The 18,409-nt window shown below is 40.9% G+C and overlaps 1 protein-coding gene across 5 annotated transcripts in view; it reads left to right on the top strand.

The window, feature by feature from the left end:
* ZNF143 (zinc finger protein 143) overlaps positions 1-18,409 on the top strand; it is a 65,861-nt gene that overhangs the window by 30,968 nt on the left and 16,484 nt on the right. For all 5 annotated transcript variants that reach the window (XR_008507500.2, XM_045894167.3, XM_045894168.3 and 2 more), the window contains 4 exons: positions 7,744-7,863; positions 9,882-9,957; positions 10,652-10,777; positions 14,595-14,774. Coding sequence is in view for 4 of the 5 variants with exons in the window: in XM_045894167.3 (XP_045750123.1) it covers positions 7,744-7,863; positions 9,882-9,957; positions 10,652-10,777; positions 14,595-14,774 (502 nt within the window). In the remaining variant the exon portion in view is untranslated. The remainder of the gene's footprint in view (positions 1-7,743; positions 7,864-9,881; positions 9,958-10,651; positions 10,778-14,594; positions 14,775-18,409) is intronic.

The raw sequence follows: 18,409 nt of genomic DNA on the forward strand, positions 1-18,409 counted from the left end.
GAGACAGTTTTGGTTGTCAAAATTGGGGGAATATTACAGGCATGTAGTGGGTAGATGTCCTGCAAGCATATGACAGCCCCCACAACAAAGAATTATCCTGTTCAGAATGTCAGTAGAGCAAATTTGAAAACCCTGATCTAAAGTACTCTATTTAAGGACGTCTGAGTGTTCATTTGTGAGAACCGTAAGGCTGATGGGGTGGGTATTTGGGGGAGGCTCTGACTGCTGTCGTGGCCCTCATGCTGTACCACCCTTAGTTAAGTAGAAAACAGCGTGGTATTAAAGTAGCACACATGTATAATCAAAAATCCACGTAGTTTCTACTCTGCCATGTAGTAGCTGTGTGAATGAGCAAATTACGTGACTTCTCTGGATCTGGGCTTTCTCATCTGCTAAATGAGAATAACAGTAATCTTGCCTTACCCATCTCATGAGGTTATGAAAACCAAGTGAGATTTTCATTTGATGAATATTTTAAGGAACACATGAGAACATAATTTGCAACTGTGTAAGTATTATACAACGTTGTTCCTGCTTTACATGTTCTCGCTTTTTTTCATGGTAGCCATTGGTTTATTTTAACTTCATTTGAAACTAATTGTATTTACATTGGAGATCAAAGTTCTTTGGCTTGGTACTTTTATTTATTTATTTTTATTTTTTATTTTTTTTTAAGATTTTATTTATTTGAGAGAGAATGAGAGAGAGCACATGAGAGGAGTTAGGGTCAGAGGGAGAAGCAGACTCCCTGCCGAGCAGGGAGCCCAATGCGGGACTCGATCCAGTGACTCCAGGATCATGACCTGAGCCGAAGGCAGTCGCTTAACCAACTGAGCCACCCAGGCGCCCCAGGCTTGGTACTTTTAATCAGTACTCTAATAGAAAGTACAGAAAGCCAGTCAAATCAGCTTAGGGAAAACGAGATATTGTAAGGATATAGCAGAGCTTATAAAAAGCCAAGAACAGGAACTGCTGGACAGCCAGGCTTCACAGGAACCAGAATTGCAAAGAAGTCAGGATTGGAGGTTGATCTCATTCCTTTTTTTTTTTTTAAGAGTTTTTTTTTTTTTTAAGGTTTTATTTATTTATTTGAGAGAGAGAATGAGATAGAGAGCATGAGAGGGGGGAGGGTCAGAGGGAGAAGCAGACTCCCTATTGAGCAGGGAGCCTGGTGCGGGACTCGATCCCGGGACTCCAGGATCATGACCTGAGCCGAAGGCAGTCGCTTAACCAAATGAGCCACCCAGGCGCCCCAGTCTCACTCCTTTTTCTTCCTCCTCCCCTCTTCCATGGCATCTCTGCTTTCTTCTCTGTAGACAGGTGTCCTCTTTGTCTTCATTGAATTTGCATATAGCTCATCACAGCCGTGCTTGCTCAGGTTTACCACCCACAACCAACTCAAGATTTTCCTTTATTTCTTAGGTCAAATTCCAGGGAAGGAAATTTTGTGGACTTAGCTTGATTTTTTTTTTTTTTAAGATTTTATTTATTTATTTGAGAGCGAGAGAGAGAGAGAGCATGAGAGGGGGAGGGTCAGAGGGAGAAGCAGACTCCCTGCCGAGCAGGGAGCCCGATGCGGGACTCGATCCTGGGACTCCAGGATCATGACCTGAGCCGAAGGCAGTCGCTTAACCAACTGAGCCATCCAGGCGCCCCTTAGCTTGATTTTTAAGTTGAGCCCAATGAGGTATAGGTTACTGGCCAGCCTATACACACCATCTGTTCTGGTTATCAGGCTCTGTGGCTGGCGTGGCAGATTCACCCAGAACATGGGTTAGGTGATTACCCCCAAACCTGCCTGTATATATAGGCAGTTTGAATGTGGATCATACTTCATGCATATTTTCTGTACTTTTATCTAGCTATGTGATCTCGGGCAAACGAACCTTGCTTTTCTAAGCCTCTTCATCTCTAAAAGGCAGGTATTTGATCAGTGATTATTAATCAGGGGCAAACATGAGATTGAGCTACAGAGCTTTTTTTATTTATTAATTTTTTTAAAGATTTTATTTATTTATTTGACAGAGAGAGACACAGCCAGAGAGGGAACACAAGTAGGGGGAGTGGGAGAGGGAGAAGCAGGCTTCCTGCAGAGCAGGGAGCCTGACGCGGGGCTCAATCCCAGGACCCTGGGACCATGACCTGAGCCAAAGGCAGACACTTAACCAACTGAACCACCCAGGTGCCCCTGAGCTACAGAACTTTTAAAAAATAGCCCATGACGGGGCGCCTGGGTGGCTCAGTCGTTAAGCGTCTGCCTTCAGCTCAGGTCATGATCCCAGCGTCCTGGGATCGAGCCCCGCGTCAGGCTCTCTGCTCGGCGGGAAGCCTGCTTCTCCCTCTCCCACTCCCCCTGCTTGTGTTCCCTCTTTCGCTGTGTTTCTGTCAAATAAATAAAATCTTTAAAAAAAAATAAAAATAAAAATAACCTATGACTGGGGCGCCTGGGTGGCTCAGTCCGTTAAGCCTCCAACCCTTGGTTTTGGCTCAGGTCAAGATCTGAGGGTCAGCAGAGAGCCTGCCTCTCGTCTCCTTCTTTGCCACTCCCCCTACTCACACTTTCTCTCTCTCTAAACTAAATAAATATTAAAAAACAAAAAAAACAGGGGCGCCTGGGTGGCTCAGTTGGTTAAGCATCTGCCTTCAGCTCAGGTCATGATCCTGGAGTCCTGGGATCGAGCCCCATGTCCAGTTCCCTGCTGGGCAGGGAGCCTGCTTCTCTCCCTCTCCTCCCAGTTCCTGCTGTCTCTTGCGATCTCTGTCTCTCTCTCTCTCTCAAATAAATAAAATCTTTAAAAAAACAAAAACAAAAACTTATGACTAAGATCAGTTTTCCGAGATTTGATCAGTAGGTCTGAGATGGAACCCAGGATTTTTTCAAAAAATATTTTTAGTAGGGTTTTTTTCTTTTAAATCATTTCAAAGAAATACATTGAAAAAACCCAAAATGACTAATTATCTTACTATATAGATCGCTACTGTATACTTTCTTTTTTAAGATAATCATGTTTACTTTTAGAAAATCCATGTGTTGTCTAATCATCAAATTCTTTCATTACTGTTTTATAGTTTTCAGAGTACAGGTCTTCACCTCCTTGGTTAAGTTTATTCCTAGGTATTTTATTCTTCCTGGTACAATGGTAACGTACCTGTTTTCTTAATTTCTCTTTCTGCTATTTCATTGTTAGTGTATAGGAATACAACCAATTTCTGTGTATTAATTTTCTGTCTTCCTACTTTACTGAATTCATTTATTCTAATAGTTTTTTGGTGGAATCTTTAGGGTTTTCTTTCTTTCTTTTTTTTTTTTTTTTTTTAAGATTTTTATTTATTTGACAGAGAGAGAAACAGCGAGAGCAGGAACACAAGCAGGGGGAGTGGGAGAGGGAGAAGCAGGCTTCCTGCCGAACAGGGAGCCTGATGCGGGGCTCGATCCCAGGACCCTGAGATCATGACCTGAGCCGAAGGCAGATGCTTAACGACTGAGCCACCCAGGCGCCCCTCTTTAGGGTTTTCTATGTATAGTATCATGTCATCTGCAAATAGTAACAGTTTAACTTCTTTTTTCCTGATATAGATGTCTTTTATTTCTTTGCTTCTCTGACTGCTGTGGCTGGACCACTTTCTTACACCATACACAAAAATAAACTCAAAATGGATTAAAGACCTAAATGTGAGACCTGAAACCATAAAACCCTTAGAGGAGAACAAAGGCAGTAATTTCTCTGACATTGGCTATAGCAACATTTTTTTGTAGACATGTCTACAAAACAGAAACAAAAAAAAATTGGGACTACGTTAACATAAAAAGCTTTTGCACAGCAAAGGAAACCATCAATAAAACAAAACAACCTACTGAATGGGAGAAGATATTTGCAAATGATATATCTAATAAGGGGTTAATATCCAAAATATATACATTAAAAAAACCCACAACACCAGAAAAACAAATAATTGGATTAAAATGGGTAGAGGACCTGAAAATACTAATTCAAAAAGATATATGCACTCCTATCTTTATTACAGCATTACATACAATAGTGAAGATATTGAAGCAGCCCAAGTGTCCGTTGATTGTGGAATAGATAAAGAAATTATGGTATATATAAAATGGAATATTTTGCAGCCATAAAAAAAAAATGAGATCTTGCCATTGGTGACAACTTGGATGGATCTAGAGGGTATGCCAAGTGAAACAAGTCAGAGAAAGACAAATACCATATGGTTTCATTTATATGTGGAATCTAAAAAATAAAACAAATAAATTAACAAACAAAAAGCAGAATCAGTCCTATAAATGCAGAGAACAAAACAGTGGTTACCAGAGAAGAAGGGGTGTGGGGGGATGGGCAAAATGGGCGAAGGGGAGGGGGAGATACAGGCTTCCAGTTAGGGAACGAATACATTGAGGGGATAAAAGGCACAGCCCAGGAATCTCGTCAGTGGTCTTGTAATAGTGTTGGATGGTGACAGGCGCTAGCCACACTGTGGTGAGGGTGGCATATCACACAGAGACGCTGAACCACTATGCTGTAGACCCAAAACTAATACAACATTGTGTGTCAACTATACTCAAGTAAAAAAAATTAGATTAAGGGGCGCCTGGGTGGCTCAGTCATTAAGCGTCTGCCTTCAGCTCAGGTCGTGGTCCCAGGGTCCTGGGATCAAGCCCGGCATCAGGCTCCCTGCTCAGCGGGGAGCCTGCTTCTCCCTCTCCCACTCCCCCTGCTTGTGTTCCTTCTCTCACTGTGTCTCTCTCTGTCAAATAAATAAATAAAAATCTTTAAAAAAAAAATTAGATTAAAAAAGAACTTACCTAATTGTACCCTTAAAAAAAATCCAAATGGTATAGAGAGGTAAAAATAAAAAGTGAAGGACCACTCGCTACCCAATGATAATCATTGTTAGAATATCTCTGGAGGATTTTTGTTTGTTTGTTTGTTTGTTTAAGTAGGCTCCACGCCCAGTGTGGGGTTCGAACTCATGACCCTGCGATCAAGAGTCACATGCTCTACCAACTGAATCAGCCAGGCGCCCCTTTGTTTTTTAAATCTCCCTGGCAATTCTGATGTGTCCCATGTTCCCTCAAGGTCCCTCTGTTGCCACACTTCTTTGATTAATTCCTTTCTTGAAAGAGAACATACTTTTAAAAATTCTTTTTTTTTTTTTTTAAAGATTTTATTTATTTATTTGAGAGAGAGAGAAAATGAGAGAGAGCACATGAGAGGGGGGAGGGTCAGAGGGAGAGGCAGACTCCCCGCCGAGCAGGGAGCCCGATGCGGGATTCGATCCCGGGACTCCAGGATCATGACCTGAGCCGAAGGCAGTCGCTTAACCAACTGAGCCACCCAGGTGCCCTACTTTTAAAAATTCTTCAGGTAGCTTGCATTTTATCCTTTCCCAAGAGTATAAATTACATCCTAATATACAGGTTTACGCACATCAGATAACAAAAGTTCTATATGCTGTGTGCATCAGACCTTTACAGTAAATGGAATTTCAAGTACTGAACTAGGCAGTAAAATCACCGGTTTTCCTCAACCCTGTCAGCTCTCACTCGGCAGCTACAGAAACTCTGCCGGGTAGTTACTGCTCTGCCGCACCCTAAAGCCTGGTGGGTGACTAGCGTGAGCTCTAGAGCTAATCTGCTTCAAGTCCTACTTCCCAGCCTTTGACCTTGGGCAAGTGACATTACTTAACTACCTTGAGCCTCATTTTTCCTATTTGTAAATCATAGGAAATATTTAATTCACTGGATAGTCATGGAGGACCAACAAGATAGCACAGGCAAAGCACCCACCACGATGCATCACGTAAACGCACCTCCTCAGTAAATGATAGTGAACCTCTTTATTATTGAAGTCACTTTGGAATTCAGTCCTAGGCTCAGCGCTTTATTTACCAGTGGGATTTGCACCTCCTCAGAACCCTAGAATGTTAAAGCTAGAGGGGACTTAGCATTATCTTCTTGTACGGTGGTTTTCAAACTCTGATTTTTCAGTCGGGGGAGATCCTAGGGTTTCTTTGCGGTCCCTCAGGGACTAGCAGAGCTCTGAGCCACCCACACCTGCCTGGGCCAGCAGAGGCAGGAATGCTTTTATCTGTTTTGCACAATAGAATGCTATGTAAGATTTCATCTGGCAAAGGAATTTAACTCCTTGAAAAAAGTTTAAAAAAGAAAAAAAATCACTGATTTAGTACAGTATGTTCTTTATACAGACAAACAAGCCCTACTGACTTGCACAAGGTCACACAGTGAATTTATGGCAGGGCTAAGGTTCTCTCTTAATTCCCAGAACATACATTAAGCAAAATAGTAATGAAGTCATTTTCTGTACATGGTTTTAGAAGATGATTAGTATTTCACTGGTATTAGCTTCTCTAACATTCCCTTATGATAATATATCAGGTTTTTCTTTTGACAAAGACTGAGTATGTCCTATACTGAAATAACCGATACAGCCCTGAAATACCTATTACAGCTTTAGGCTATTCATTTAGCTTTTGAAACTTGGACTCTGTCCACCTTCACCCTTAAAATATCTGCAGAATCATGTATTGCTTTCTATTCCGTGGTCATTGTCCTAGGCTAGTTTTCACCACTCCTTCCCTGCATATTCATGATTACACAGACTTTAGGTTCCTTGCCTCTTTTGTCTTTCACTGTTTCATACCATTACCAGAGTTGCCTTTCTAAAACACAGAGCTGATCTTGGTCAATCCCTTACTTTAAAAATGTTGGGGCATCTGGAAGAGCATGTGACTCTTGATCTCGGAGTTGTGAGTTCAAGCCCCACATTGGGTGTAGGGTTTACTCAAATAAATAAACTTAAAGAAGAATGTTAAGGCCTGTCTTTGCTTTCATTGTCTGGGTTAACTCTTCAGAATGGCTTCTAAAGCTCTTCCTGAATGTGGTCTTCAGCTTCCCTTTCTTTTTCATGTTACTCTGTCATATAGATAATAATCCTCTCGTACTAAGTTTCCAGTTCTTCCAGGCACACTTCCATACTTTTGGTCATACTCTTCCTTCTGTCTGGACTGCTCGCCTCATTCCTCATTTCCAGCCTTCAAATTTCACTTCGAAACAAGTCACCCTAACCTACAGCTCTGTCACCACAGGGCCCATAGAGTAGAAAGTCGTTCTTCCTTCCATTTTTATGGTATCTTAATTTCTAAAATAGGTGGTCATCTTTAAAAGCTTCTAAAATCAGGACAATTGTTTGAAGTCTTGTGGTGTTGAGTCCCAGAAAAATGATCTACTGAATATAAGAACAGACTAGGATCATATGCATTGTACTATCTCCCACAGGTGACCACAGGGACATAAACCCCTCTTTTTTGTTGCTTTGAAATGCTTTTGAAATTGAAAATGCTCTTTACATTGTTTAGGACAAATGTCCTATATATACATACATATATATATATATATCCCTTGAGCATGTCATGGAATACCTGCATACAATGGTGATGCTACCTGGGTTGATTTTTCTAGAATGGGAATAGATCTGTGAGCTCTAGCTATGCCCCCTCGTGGATCTCATCTTTTGACTTCTTCCACAGCTGCTGACTTCAGCTATGGAACAGAAATAACCTAACTGGTTCAACACGATAGAATCTTTGTAAAGTGATCATTTGAGTCTGGAAACCCACATTACAGTTTTATCTTTTTTATTCTGAAAACAGTAATTTCATCTACTTTATTTCTATATAAATAATTTAAATCCTACTTTTTGTTTCATCTAGATTGTCTTACAAGGACATGCGACAAGAGTAACTGCTAAATCCCAGCAGAGTGGAGAGAAGGCATTTCGATGTGAATATGATGGATGTGGAAAATTATATACGACAGCTCATCATCTTAAGGTATATTTAAAGGAAATGCTGTATCTAATTACGACAATACCTAGGACATTAAATGCCAACACAATATATTTATAGCATTCAAACACCATTATTTTCCCTCACTTACCAAGATAAAGACACACACTCACACTTACACACAGGCCATGTAAAACCCTGTGCAGATTTTAGAAGCTATCACCTCTTCGAGAGCTTGGACTGTTCTTCATCTCTGTCTCCCTAATATCTGGCATACTACCTGGCACATGATAGATACTCTATTTGAATATATTTTTGTCGGATGTGAAATTTATGTAAGTTTAGGAGAAATGTGTGTGCAATTATTCTGTTAAGAGTGATTTGCTGAAATCTAGCAGAAGTTTCTGTTAATGTGCCCTGTCTTCCAAGTATATGGACCAAATATTTTTATGGCAGCTACATACAACATACCATGACTCAGCAGCTAACAGTGAATAACTTACGGTGGGTCAGGAGGCAGGCATGTAACCTATTTAGAATAGCAGTCCCCATTACCCATCGGTGTGTGACCTTGACATGTTACATGGCATCTTAGGGCCTCATTTTCCTTGTTGTACAAGCACCCCCCTCATAGAGTGGTTGTGAGAAATAAACAAGCAGATACTGTATATGGAAAGTACCGAAAAGAATGGCCTGGTAGAGATTCAGTAAATGTTGGCCACTGTCGTGATAATGCGTTTGCCACGGCAGCCCTCTACGGTAGATGCGGTTACGTCTCGGCTTTACGGAGAGGATCTGAGGCTCAGAGAAGGCACATGCCATGGCCATCCCGCTAGTCCACGTTAAAGCCTTGCCTCGGGGCAGGGCCCCTCTCGCAGCAGCCTCCACACTCTTTTTTTTTTTTTTTTTTAATTTTTTAAAGATTTTATTTATTTGACCAGCCTCCAAACTCTTAACCTTACGTTGTGTAGCCTCTCCCTATGCTCTGCTCCTAGCTCTCACTGTGTCTATGTTCTGTACAGACACCTTTGACCACTGTAGAGGAATGCACACCTCCAGTACTCCTGTTCTGTATTTAAAATGAGTACTTCTTGGGGCGCCTGCATGGCTCAGTCGTTAAGTGTCTGCCTTCGGCTCAGGTCATGATCCCAGGGTCCTGGGATCGAGCCCCGCATCGGGCTCCCTGCTCCTCAGGAAGCCTGCTTCTCCCTCTCCCTCTCCCCCTGCTTGTGTGCACTCTCTCTCTCTGTCAAATAAATACATAAAATCTTTAAAAAAATAATAATATAGGGCGCCTGGGTGGCTCAGTTGGTTAAGCGACTGCCTTCGGCTCAGGTCATGATCCTGGAGTCCCTGGATCAAGTCCCGCATCGGGCTCCCTGCTCGGCAGGGAGTCTGCTTCTCCCTCTGACCCTCCCCCTCTCATGTACTCGCTCTCTCTCATTCTCTCTCTCTCAAATAAATAAATAAAATCTTAAAAAAATAATAATAATAATATAAATAAATAAATAAAATGAGTACTTCTTACCATACAGCATTTAGGTCTATATTGAGAATTGTTGGGCCATAGTTTTTGAGGAAAGTTGTCTTTTGTTTTTCAAAAAAAACCATACAAACAACAAAATACAGTTCACCCTTGAAAGCACAGGTTTGAGCTGCATGGTCTGCTTCTATGTGAATTTTTTCAATAAATACGTTATAATACTGTAATTGTATTTTCTCTTATCTTCTTAATAACATTTTCTTTTCTGTGGCTTACTGTATTGTAAGAATACAGTATGTAAAGCATATAACATGAAATAATGTGATAATCAGCTTTATGCTATTGGTAAGGCTACTGCTCAACAGTAGGCTGTTAGTAGTTTACATTTTTGGGGGGTTGAGAAGTTATACGCTGGTTTTCGACTGCACGAGAGGCGGGGGTCAGCACCCCTAACCCCTGCGTTGTTCAAAGGTCAACTGTAATTCAACAGAGGGGAAAAAAGAAAAATAGGTCTTTGTTGAGACCATCTACCTGAGAGATGCCTAAAGGAAATAGAATCATGCCTGCATTTTAATGACAGGTCCATGAGAGATCACACACGGGAGACCGGCCTTATCAGTGTGAGCATCTAGGCTGTGGGAAAGCATTTGCAACAGGTAAAAACATGAATTTTTTTTTGTTTCATTGTTCCACTTAGGGGGCAAGCAGAGACTGGCCAGGGGCAGGAACTGACCCCTTGCCTTTGTCTGAATTAGTGGATGCATGATGACCAGTGTTTCAGTCTCTCCCTTACCTTTCTCTTGTGCTGCTTGCTCTATTCTCTCTCTCTCTGTTTCCATTTTTCTCCTCAGGCCTATTTCTGCCTACTGTGTTTGGTGTTTCACTCCACACTCTGCTTTCTTTTAGCAGAAAAGTAAAAGCTGAGCATTAGAAGTGGACACAGAATTTAACGTTAGGACAGACCTGAGGGAACCATGGGCAACTGGGACTTAGCAGGGGTTGGGTCCTGCCTGGGGACACATCCAGCAGGGCAAGCACTGTTCCCTATTCCTCATTTAATGTCTCGATTCCACCTGAAGCTTTTGGGGTATGAGTTGTGAACATCTAATAAGATTGGGGCACTTTAAAAAAAGAAACACATACAACCTCTTCTAGACAGAGATGAAACTATGGAATTTCCAGCATGACAGCCCTTAGCTGTCTTACTCTTGTCCATTGTTAATAGCTGCTCTGTTGTGTTTGCCTAATATTATATCCTTGCTGTTTACTGTATTTTTCAATTGTTTAATCTCAGTGGGCATGCTTAGAGGGGTCTCATATAATTAAATTCCTTTTAAATTTTTTTTAAAGGTTATGGATTAAAAAGTCATGTCAGAACTCATACAGGAGAAAAGCCATATCGGTGTTCAGAAGATAATTGTACTAAGTCTTTCAAAACTTCAGGAGATCTACAGAAACATATCAGAACTCATACAGGTACTGGAATGAACAAATACCATATGTAGGCCAGGATCTGATTGATTGATTGATTGATTTAAGGCCAGGAATTTTTTTTTAATTTTATTCATTTATTTGAGAGAGACAGCATGTGTGCCCATGAGCTGGGGGGGAGGGGCAGAGGGAGAGGGCGAGGGACAAGCAGACTAAGCACAGAGCCCGACGTGGGGCTTGATCCCAGGACCCCAAGATCATGACCCGAACCAAAGTCAGAAGCTTAACTGATTGAGCCACCCAGGCGCCCTGAGGCCAGGAATTCTTAATTTGTAGGGAAGGGACTTAGGGAAGGAGTCTCTGGAAGTTTCAGAGTTAGCTTCAAGGGTTTCTCTTAAACTCCTGAAATTCCATGCACCTTGCCATTTACTTCTTTCCAGGATAAAGGCCCATAATTTTGTTAGATTCTCAAAGGGGTCCATGTCCCAAAAAAGATGAACAGTGGTCATAGATCACCAACCCTCTCAGTTTACAGGTATTATTTGAGCAACAGGCTTATTTACCTAGGATTGCACATCTATTTAGTAGCCCAGCTGAGACCAGAACCTAAGGCACCCAGTTCCTTCTCAGTTCAGCACTGCTTCTCCTGTGTTTAGCTGCTGCTAAAGAAAATGAACCCTAACAGCCCCACAGAAAGGAAGACTTGTCACTTCCTTGTGATCATCTCTCGCCCCCTTTAAATTTCCTCCTCTCCTTTTCCTAAAGGGTACTTTGTTTTTATCTCCCCTCCCCTCCCTTTCTTGTACTTAATTATTTGTAGAATTGGAATACCAATTATAAAAGTAATTATTTGCTTTGGATGAGAGCTGGAAGAATTTCAGAAACTGTTGATAAGAGATGCTGTTATAGCTATTGACTAAGCTTATTTATAGCTTAATAATTTAGTTTGAAATTTTACCACAGATGTTTTAAACATAGTGTGATAACTTTGTCCCCAGATACTTCTAAGTATTCTGAAATAGTTTAGCAAATTTCCATCGAGGACTTGTCTAGTCATTAAAGTTTAGCTTTTAATTCAAATATGATCCCAGATAGGCTTTGCTTTACAGTGTTCAGGAACAAAGCAGCAGATCTCTGCTTCTATTTTATTCAGGTACTTATTTTTATCCATTGTTATGAGACGAAAGTGTTTCCAAATTCCTGCAAATTCTATTAGGATTTGCTATATAATACCAACCTGTTATATAAAAGTTACATAAAAACATAATCTAGTTCCATTAATATTTGGTCAAAACATTGGAATTGTGATTCCTTTGTTAGTACTCATTTAGCAAACCACATATTCATGCATCAGATTTTAAATGGTGAGTATTTTAATTGGTAAAATGTTGGATTGAGTAAGGGGGCTTCGGGGATGTCTATTACAAACACAAGTTGTTTTAGTGAAAAAACAAAATAAGGTGCTACAGAGTCGGAGGAGTAATATATTAGCACCATGGGAATTGTTGGAACGCTGGATTCCTTATCACAGCATGTCAGAGCTGGGAAAATGTTAAGGTCATCTAGATCCAGAGAGAAGGGACTTACCCGAGACAACCTATTTTCCTTAGGTTAACATATTGAAAAAAACAAAACAAAACACCTTTCTCTGAAGAAAGGATCAGAGGTTCCTGCTCCTTTTAAAATGATTTCATACTTGAGGGCAGAAATCTTTTGGAATGGTTTTTAAGCAGGTAAATCGTAATTTCACTTGGCCAAAAGAAAAATAACAAACTGGGCGCCTGGGTGGCTCAGTCGTTAAGCGTCTGCCTTCGGCTCAGGGCATGATCCCAGGGTCCTGGGATCGAGTCCCACATCGGGCTCCCTGTTCAGCAGGAGGCCTGCTTCTCCCTCTCCCACTCACCCTGCTTGTGTTCCTGCTCTCGCTGTCTCTCTCTCTGTCAAATAAATAAATAAAATCTTAAAAAAAAAGAAAAAGAAAAGAAAAATAACAAACTTTTATATATATAGGTAAATATCTATTTATTTATCTACACATATAGAGATTTTTTTTTTTAACCACAGAAGTTGTTTGCCTAATTTGAACTCATTCTAAAGAAGGGCACACGGGAATCAAAACCAAAGACTACTTCCTGCCTAACAGTTTAAAGGCCCTTTGGGTTCTGAGGTTATATAAAGCAAGTATGAAGAAAAGGAATATAATTGGCAGAATAAACTTTTTCATAAGTTTAGATTATGAGCATAGTAATATATTCAGCAAGTATATGTAATGTGTATTATATACTAGACACCAGATTTTTTTTTTTTTTTAAAGATTTTATTTATTTATTTGACAGAGAGAGACACAGCGAGAGAGGGAACACAAGCAGGGGGAGTGGGAGAGGGAGAAGCAGGCTTCCCGCAGAGCAGGGAACCCGATGTGGGACTCGATCCCAGGACCCTGGGATCATGACCTGAGCTGAAGGCAGTCGCTTAACCAACTGAGCCACCCAGGTGCCCTAGACACCAGATTTTTTAAAAATTTTTTTCAAGGTATTATAGAATAAATAAAGTTAGGAGATAAGCTTTTGGGGGATTCTGGGGTTGTTCAGATATAATTAATTTTTTTCCCATTTATCAATTTTTGTTTTGTTTTGTTTTAAAGATTTATTTATTTGAGAGAGAAAGCACACAAGAGAGGGGGAGGGGCAGAGAGAGAGGGAGAAGCAGACTCCCCACCGAGCAGGGAGCCTGAAGAGGGGCTCAATCCCAGGGCCCTGGGACCATGACCTGAGCTGAAGGCAGACACTTAACAACTGAGCCACCCAGGCGCCCCAGCCATTTATCAATTTTTAATTTAATTTTTATTTTTTATTGTTCAAATATAATTCTTATTCTTTTAAAAAAATTTTTTAAAGATTTTATTTATTTGTCAGAGAAAGAGAGAGCGAGAGAGAGAACAAGTACGCATACATAAGCAGGGGGAGTGGCAGGCAGAGGGAGAAGCAGGCTCCCCACTGAGCAAGGAGCCCATGTGGGACTCCATCCCAGGACCCTGGGATCATGACCCGAGCCGAAGGCAGATGCTTAACCAACTGAGCCACCCAGGCATCCCTATAATTATTATTCTTGACTCATTTTTCTTTTGTATTTCTTTATATTTTTTTCTCTGCTTTTCTCAGCTCTTTTTTTTTTTTTTTTTAAGATTTTATTTATTTATTTGACAGAGACACAGCAGGAGAGGGAACACAAGCAGGGGGAGTGGGAAAGGGAGAAGCAAGCTTCCCGGCTGAGCAGGGAGCCCAAAGCAGGGCTCGATCCCAGGACCCTGGGATCACGACCTGAGCCGAAGGCAGAGGCTTAACAACTGAGCCACCCAGGCGTCCTTCTTAGCTCATTTTTTAATATGCCCATCTGGATAACTCCATCTTGGAAAGTCATGCAGTCAGTGATAAGTTTTGAACAATATTCAGATTTCCTATAGAAATTTAAATTTGGAGTAGAAGACGCTATTTACAGGGCAGAAAACCACAGAAAGCCAAAACCCTGAAAGGGAAGCCCCATACGGGAAGGCTAGAGTCTTGAGCATGATCCTAGACAGAATTGAAGGATAAGACATTTCAGTTTTCAGGGTGCCTGGGTGGCTCAGTTGGTTAAGCATCTGCCTTCAGCTCAGGTCATGATCCCAGGGTCCTGGGATCTAGTCTCGTATCGGGCTCCCTACTCAGTGGGGAGCCTGCTTCTCCTTCTCCCTCAACCCCTCCCCCTGCTCATGCTCTCTCTCTCTCTCTCTCTCTCTCAAATAAATAAAATCTTTAAAAAATTTTTTTCCATTTTCTAAGTATTTTTGCACCATTTAATTTATTCCTTTTTGTATTTTCAGGAGAAAGGCCTTTTAAATGTCCCTTTGAAGGCTGCGGTCGGTCTTTCACAACATCAAATATCAGAAAAGTACATATTAGGACACATACAGGAGAAAGACCGTATTACTGCACAGAACCAGGATGTGGGAGGGCATTTGCCAGTGCAACCAATTATAAAAATCACGTGAGGATACACACAGGTAACAGTCTCTGATTTCTTTGTCTTCTGTTTTTCTTCCATAAACCTTTTTCCAGTCATTCCCATCCTCCTTCTACCACTTAGCATGGTGGAGGGGGATTAAGCAACTTAAAAAACCCTTCACATTAGCATTTATACATTCATTTATTCAACAGTTACTGAACATCTGTTGTGTGTTCCCCTGCCAGGCATCAGACATACAGAGACAGATATGACATGGTCAAGGGCAGTTGAACTGAGGAGAGTTGACAGACCTCTAATTGCTACGGAGTGCAAAGTGTCTCCCATTCCTTGAACGAGATGCTGTGGGAGTAGAGAGGGGAGCAACCACCTCTGTGGAAAGGGAGAAGCATTCAGGGAAGGCTGTCCAGAGGAAGTTGACTTTTAGACTGAGTCCTAAAGTTTGCTAGCTAGAAGGCGGGGGGCAGGTTATTCCTGACTGGGGAAACGGCACGGTTAAAGGCACAAAGGTATGAAAAACACGATTTATTTGGAGAATATGGCAGGCATAGGGCACATGTGGAAGACTAGTACGAAGTGAAGTTGGAGGGGTAGGCAGGGGCCTTGTGTCTGCACTATCATGGTAAGGGTGTTTCTTAAACTGGGCTTTTGTGCTGTTTGTGGGGCAGAGGGGGAGGGGCGGTCTGTGGCTATATTCTTTTTTAAAAAACAGCTTTATTGAGATATAATTCACATACTGTATAATTCATCCATTTAAAATATATGATTCATTGTGTGCCAACTATACTTCAGTAAAAATGAATAAATTCATTAAAGTATATGATTCACTGTTATTTAATATATTCACACAGTTGTACGACCATGAGCATGATCCAATTTTAGAGCATTTTCATTCCACCTAAAAGAAACTCCATACTTATTAGCAGTCTCCTCCCACCCCCACCCCTCAGCCCTACGCAATCATCATTCTGTCCTTATGGATTTGCCCATTCTGGACATTTCATACACATGGAATCATGTAACATAGGGTGTTTTTCATCTGGCTTCTTTCACTTCGCGTAGTGTTTTGAGGCTCGAGTTCTTTCCTTTTAATTACTGAATAGTATTCCATTATATGCATATACCACATTTTATTTATCCATTCACCAGTGGCTTTCACTTTGGCTGTTATGAATCATGCTGCTCTGAGCATTCATGTGCAAGTTTTTGTGTGGAATTATGTTTTCATTTCTCTTGGGTGTATACTTAGGAGTGGAATTGCTGGTTCATATGGTAACTCTGTGTTTGACATTCTGAGGAACTGCCAAACTGTTTTTTTCACAGTGGCTGCACCATTTTACAGTCTCTCCAGCAATGTATGAGGGTTCCAGTTCTCCACAATGCAGCTAACAATTATTATCTTTTTGATGATAGCCATCCTAGCAGGTGTGAAATGGTATCTATCTCATTGTGCTTTTGATTTGCATTTTCCTGCATCCTAAAGATGTTGAGCATCTTTTTCTGTGCTTATTGACCATATGTAGGTCTTCTTTGGGGAAATGTCTACTCAGATCCTTTGCCCATTTTTCAGATTTGGTTCTTTTTATTGTTGAGTTGTAAAAATACTTTATTATATTCTGGATACAAGTCCCTTATCAGATATATGATCTACAGATATTTTCTCCCACTTTGTGGGCTGTCTTTTCACTTCCTTGGTGGTACCATTTGCAGTGCAAAGGTTTTTAATTTTGATGCCGCACTTTGTGAATGTATTTTTAGTCGTCGGGAGGGGAAAGGCAAATGGGAGGCAAAGGCAGAATGTGCATTCGTTTTTTAAGACGTTGTTTAATACATTGTCTTGATTACTGGTATTAAGAGTAACTTTGCAATAATTTAAAATTAAAAGACAATTTGGGGCGCCTGGGTGGCTCAGATGGTTAAGCGTCTGCCTTCGGCTCAGGTCATGATCCCAGGGTCCTGGGATCCAGTCCCACATCGGGCTCCCTGCTCGGCAGGAAGCCTGCTTCTCCCTCTGCCTCTGCCTCTCTCTCTCTCTCTGACTCTCATGAATAAATAAATAAAACATTTAAAAAAATAAATAAAATTAAATTAAAAGACATTTTTAGAGAATGGAACTTTCTGCAGTGTTTCTCTGGCTGCATTGTTTCTCTGGCTGCATTCCTCGGATCCCTGAGTATCTCTGGAAATCTTTTCAGGGATCCACAACAATCCCTTCCCTTTGAAGAGAGTACATTAACGAATCTGAATATCACTATGGGCAGAGAGGAAACCTTAAGAGGATTTAAAGAATGTTTGCTTTTTTTTTTTTTTTTTAAGATTTTATTTATTTGAGAGAGTGAGAGAGAGAGCACAAGCTGGGGTAGGGGATGGGAGGGAGAAGCAGGCTCCCTGCTGAGCAGGGATCCCTATGCAGGTTTCAATCCCAGGACCCCGGGATTATGACCTGAGCCGAAGGCAGACACTTAACTGACTGAGCCACCCAGACATCCAAACGTTTGCTTTTTTTTTTTTTAAGAAAAAAATCAGTCCATATTATAGAAAGATGTTAAAGGGAAATGAGACTAATGGTGAGGAAACTGAGAGGGCTGTTAGAATATTCAAAGTGAATGAGATAGAGGATACAAATGAAAAGACATTGAAGAGGTGAGGTATTGGCACAGGACTTGGTGACTGACTAAGTTAGTCACGAGGTGTAAAGAAAAACCTATCAGTCTAGTTTGTGTGATGGGTTAGATGATAATCGTTAAATGGGGGAGAGCAGGTTGGAAAGGGAAGATAACGCTGTCAGTTTGGAATCTTTAGGTCTCTGGGTATCCTTCCCCACTTGAACTCTTACCATCTGTATATTTGCTGTAATGATTTGCAAAATTTTTACCCAAAATTTATGATCCAAACTGAAAACCCACTATAATGAATCTACTTGTGATGCATTTTTTAAAAAAGATTTTATTTATTTATTTGACAGAAAGAGACACAGCGAGAGAGGGGACACAAGCAGGGGGAGTGGGAGAGGGAGAAGCAGGCTTCCCGCGGAGCAGGGAGCCCGATGCGGGGCTCGATCCCAGGACCCTGGGATCATGACCTGACCTGAAGGCAGACGCTTAACGCCTGAGCCACCCAGGCGCCCCATGTGATGCATTTTTCTATAAAAGAAAAAATTTTTAAGTTGCATGTGAGTCTGAGTGAGAGAACATAGGACACACTGAAGTCATATTTCTGATACAGTCGTATCTTATGCTTACATTGTGTAATATGCATTATTGCCATCATGTTCCCTACTATTAAAGTGTTCTCTAAGAAAATGGAAATGCCTGTGAAAACCTAGAAGGCCTAGAAAAGAAAACCATAGATTAGAAGAAAAATTATATTTTCCTAATATAATTTGCACTTCTTTTATATCTTTAAGATACTTGATTTTTAGATTGTAGTACGTTTGTGGTGTAGAAGGAAAACAGAATTCCTGTCTGATATTATACTGTATCATTGTGTATTACACACCAATGTATACCCACTACTGAATGTTAAATAATTAGATAATTGGTGTTTGAAGTGCTTCATATTATGTAGACAGTCTTGGTGGATTATAACACAGTGCTTAAGAGCCTTTGTGTGATATTTGGGGAAATTGGCTGGGTTTTTTATTTTTTTATTTTTAAAAGATTTTATTTATTTCAG

The sequence above is a fragment of the Mirounga angustirostris genome, unplaced genomic scaffold, assembly GCF_029215605.1.
Source record: "Mirounga angustirostris isolate CCGP_5_RB_7025 unplaced genomic scaffold, mMirAng1.0.hap1 SCAF_13, whole genome shotgun sequence".
Classification (NCBI taxonomy): Eukaryota; Metazoa; Chordata; class Mammalia; order Carnivora; family Phocidae; genus Mirounga; species Mirounga angustirostris.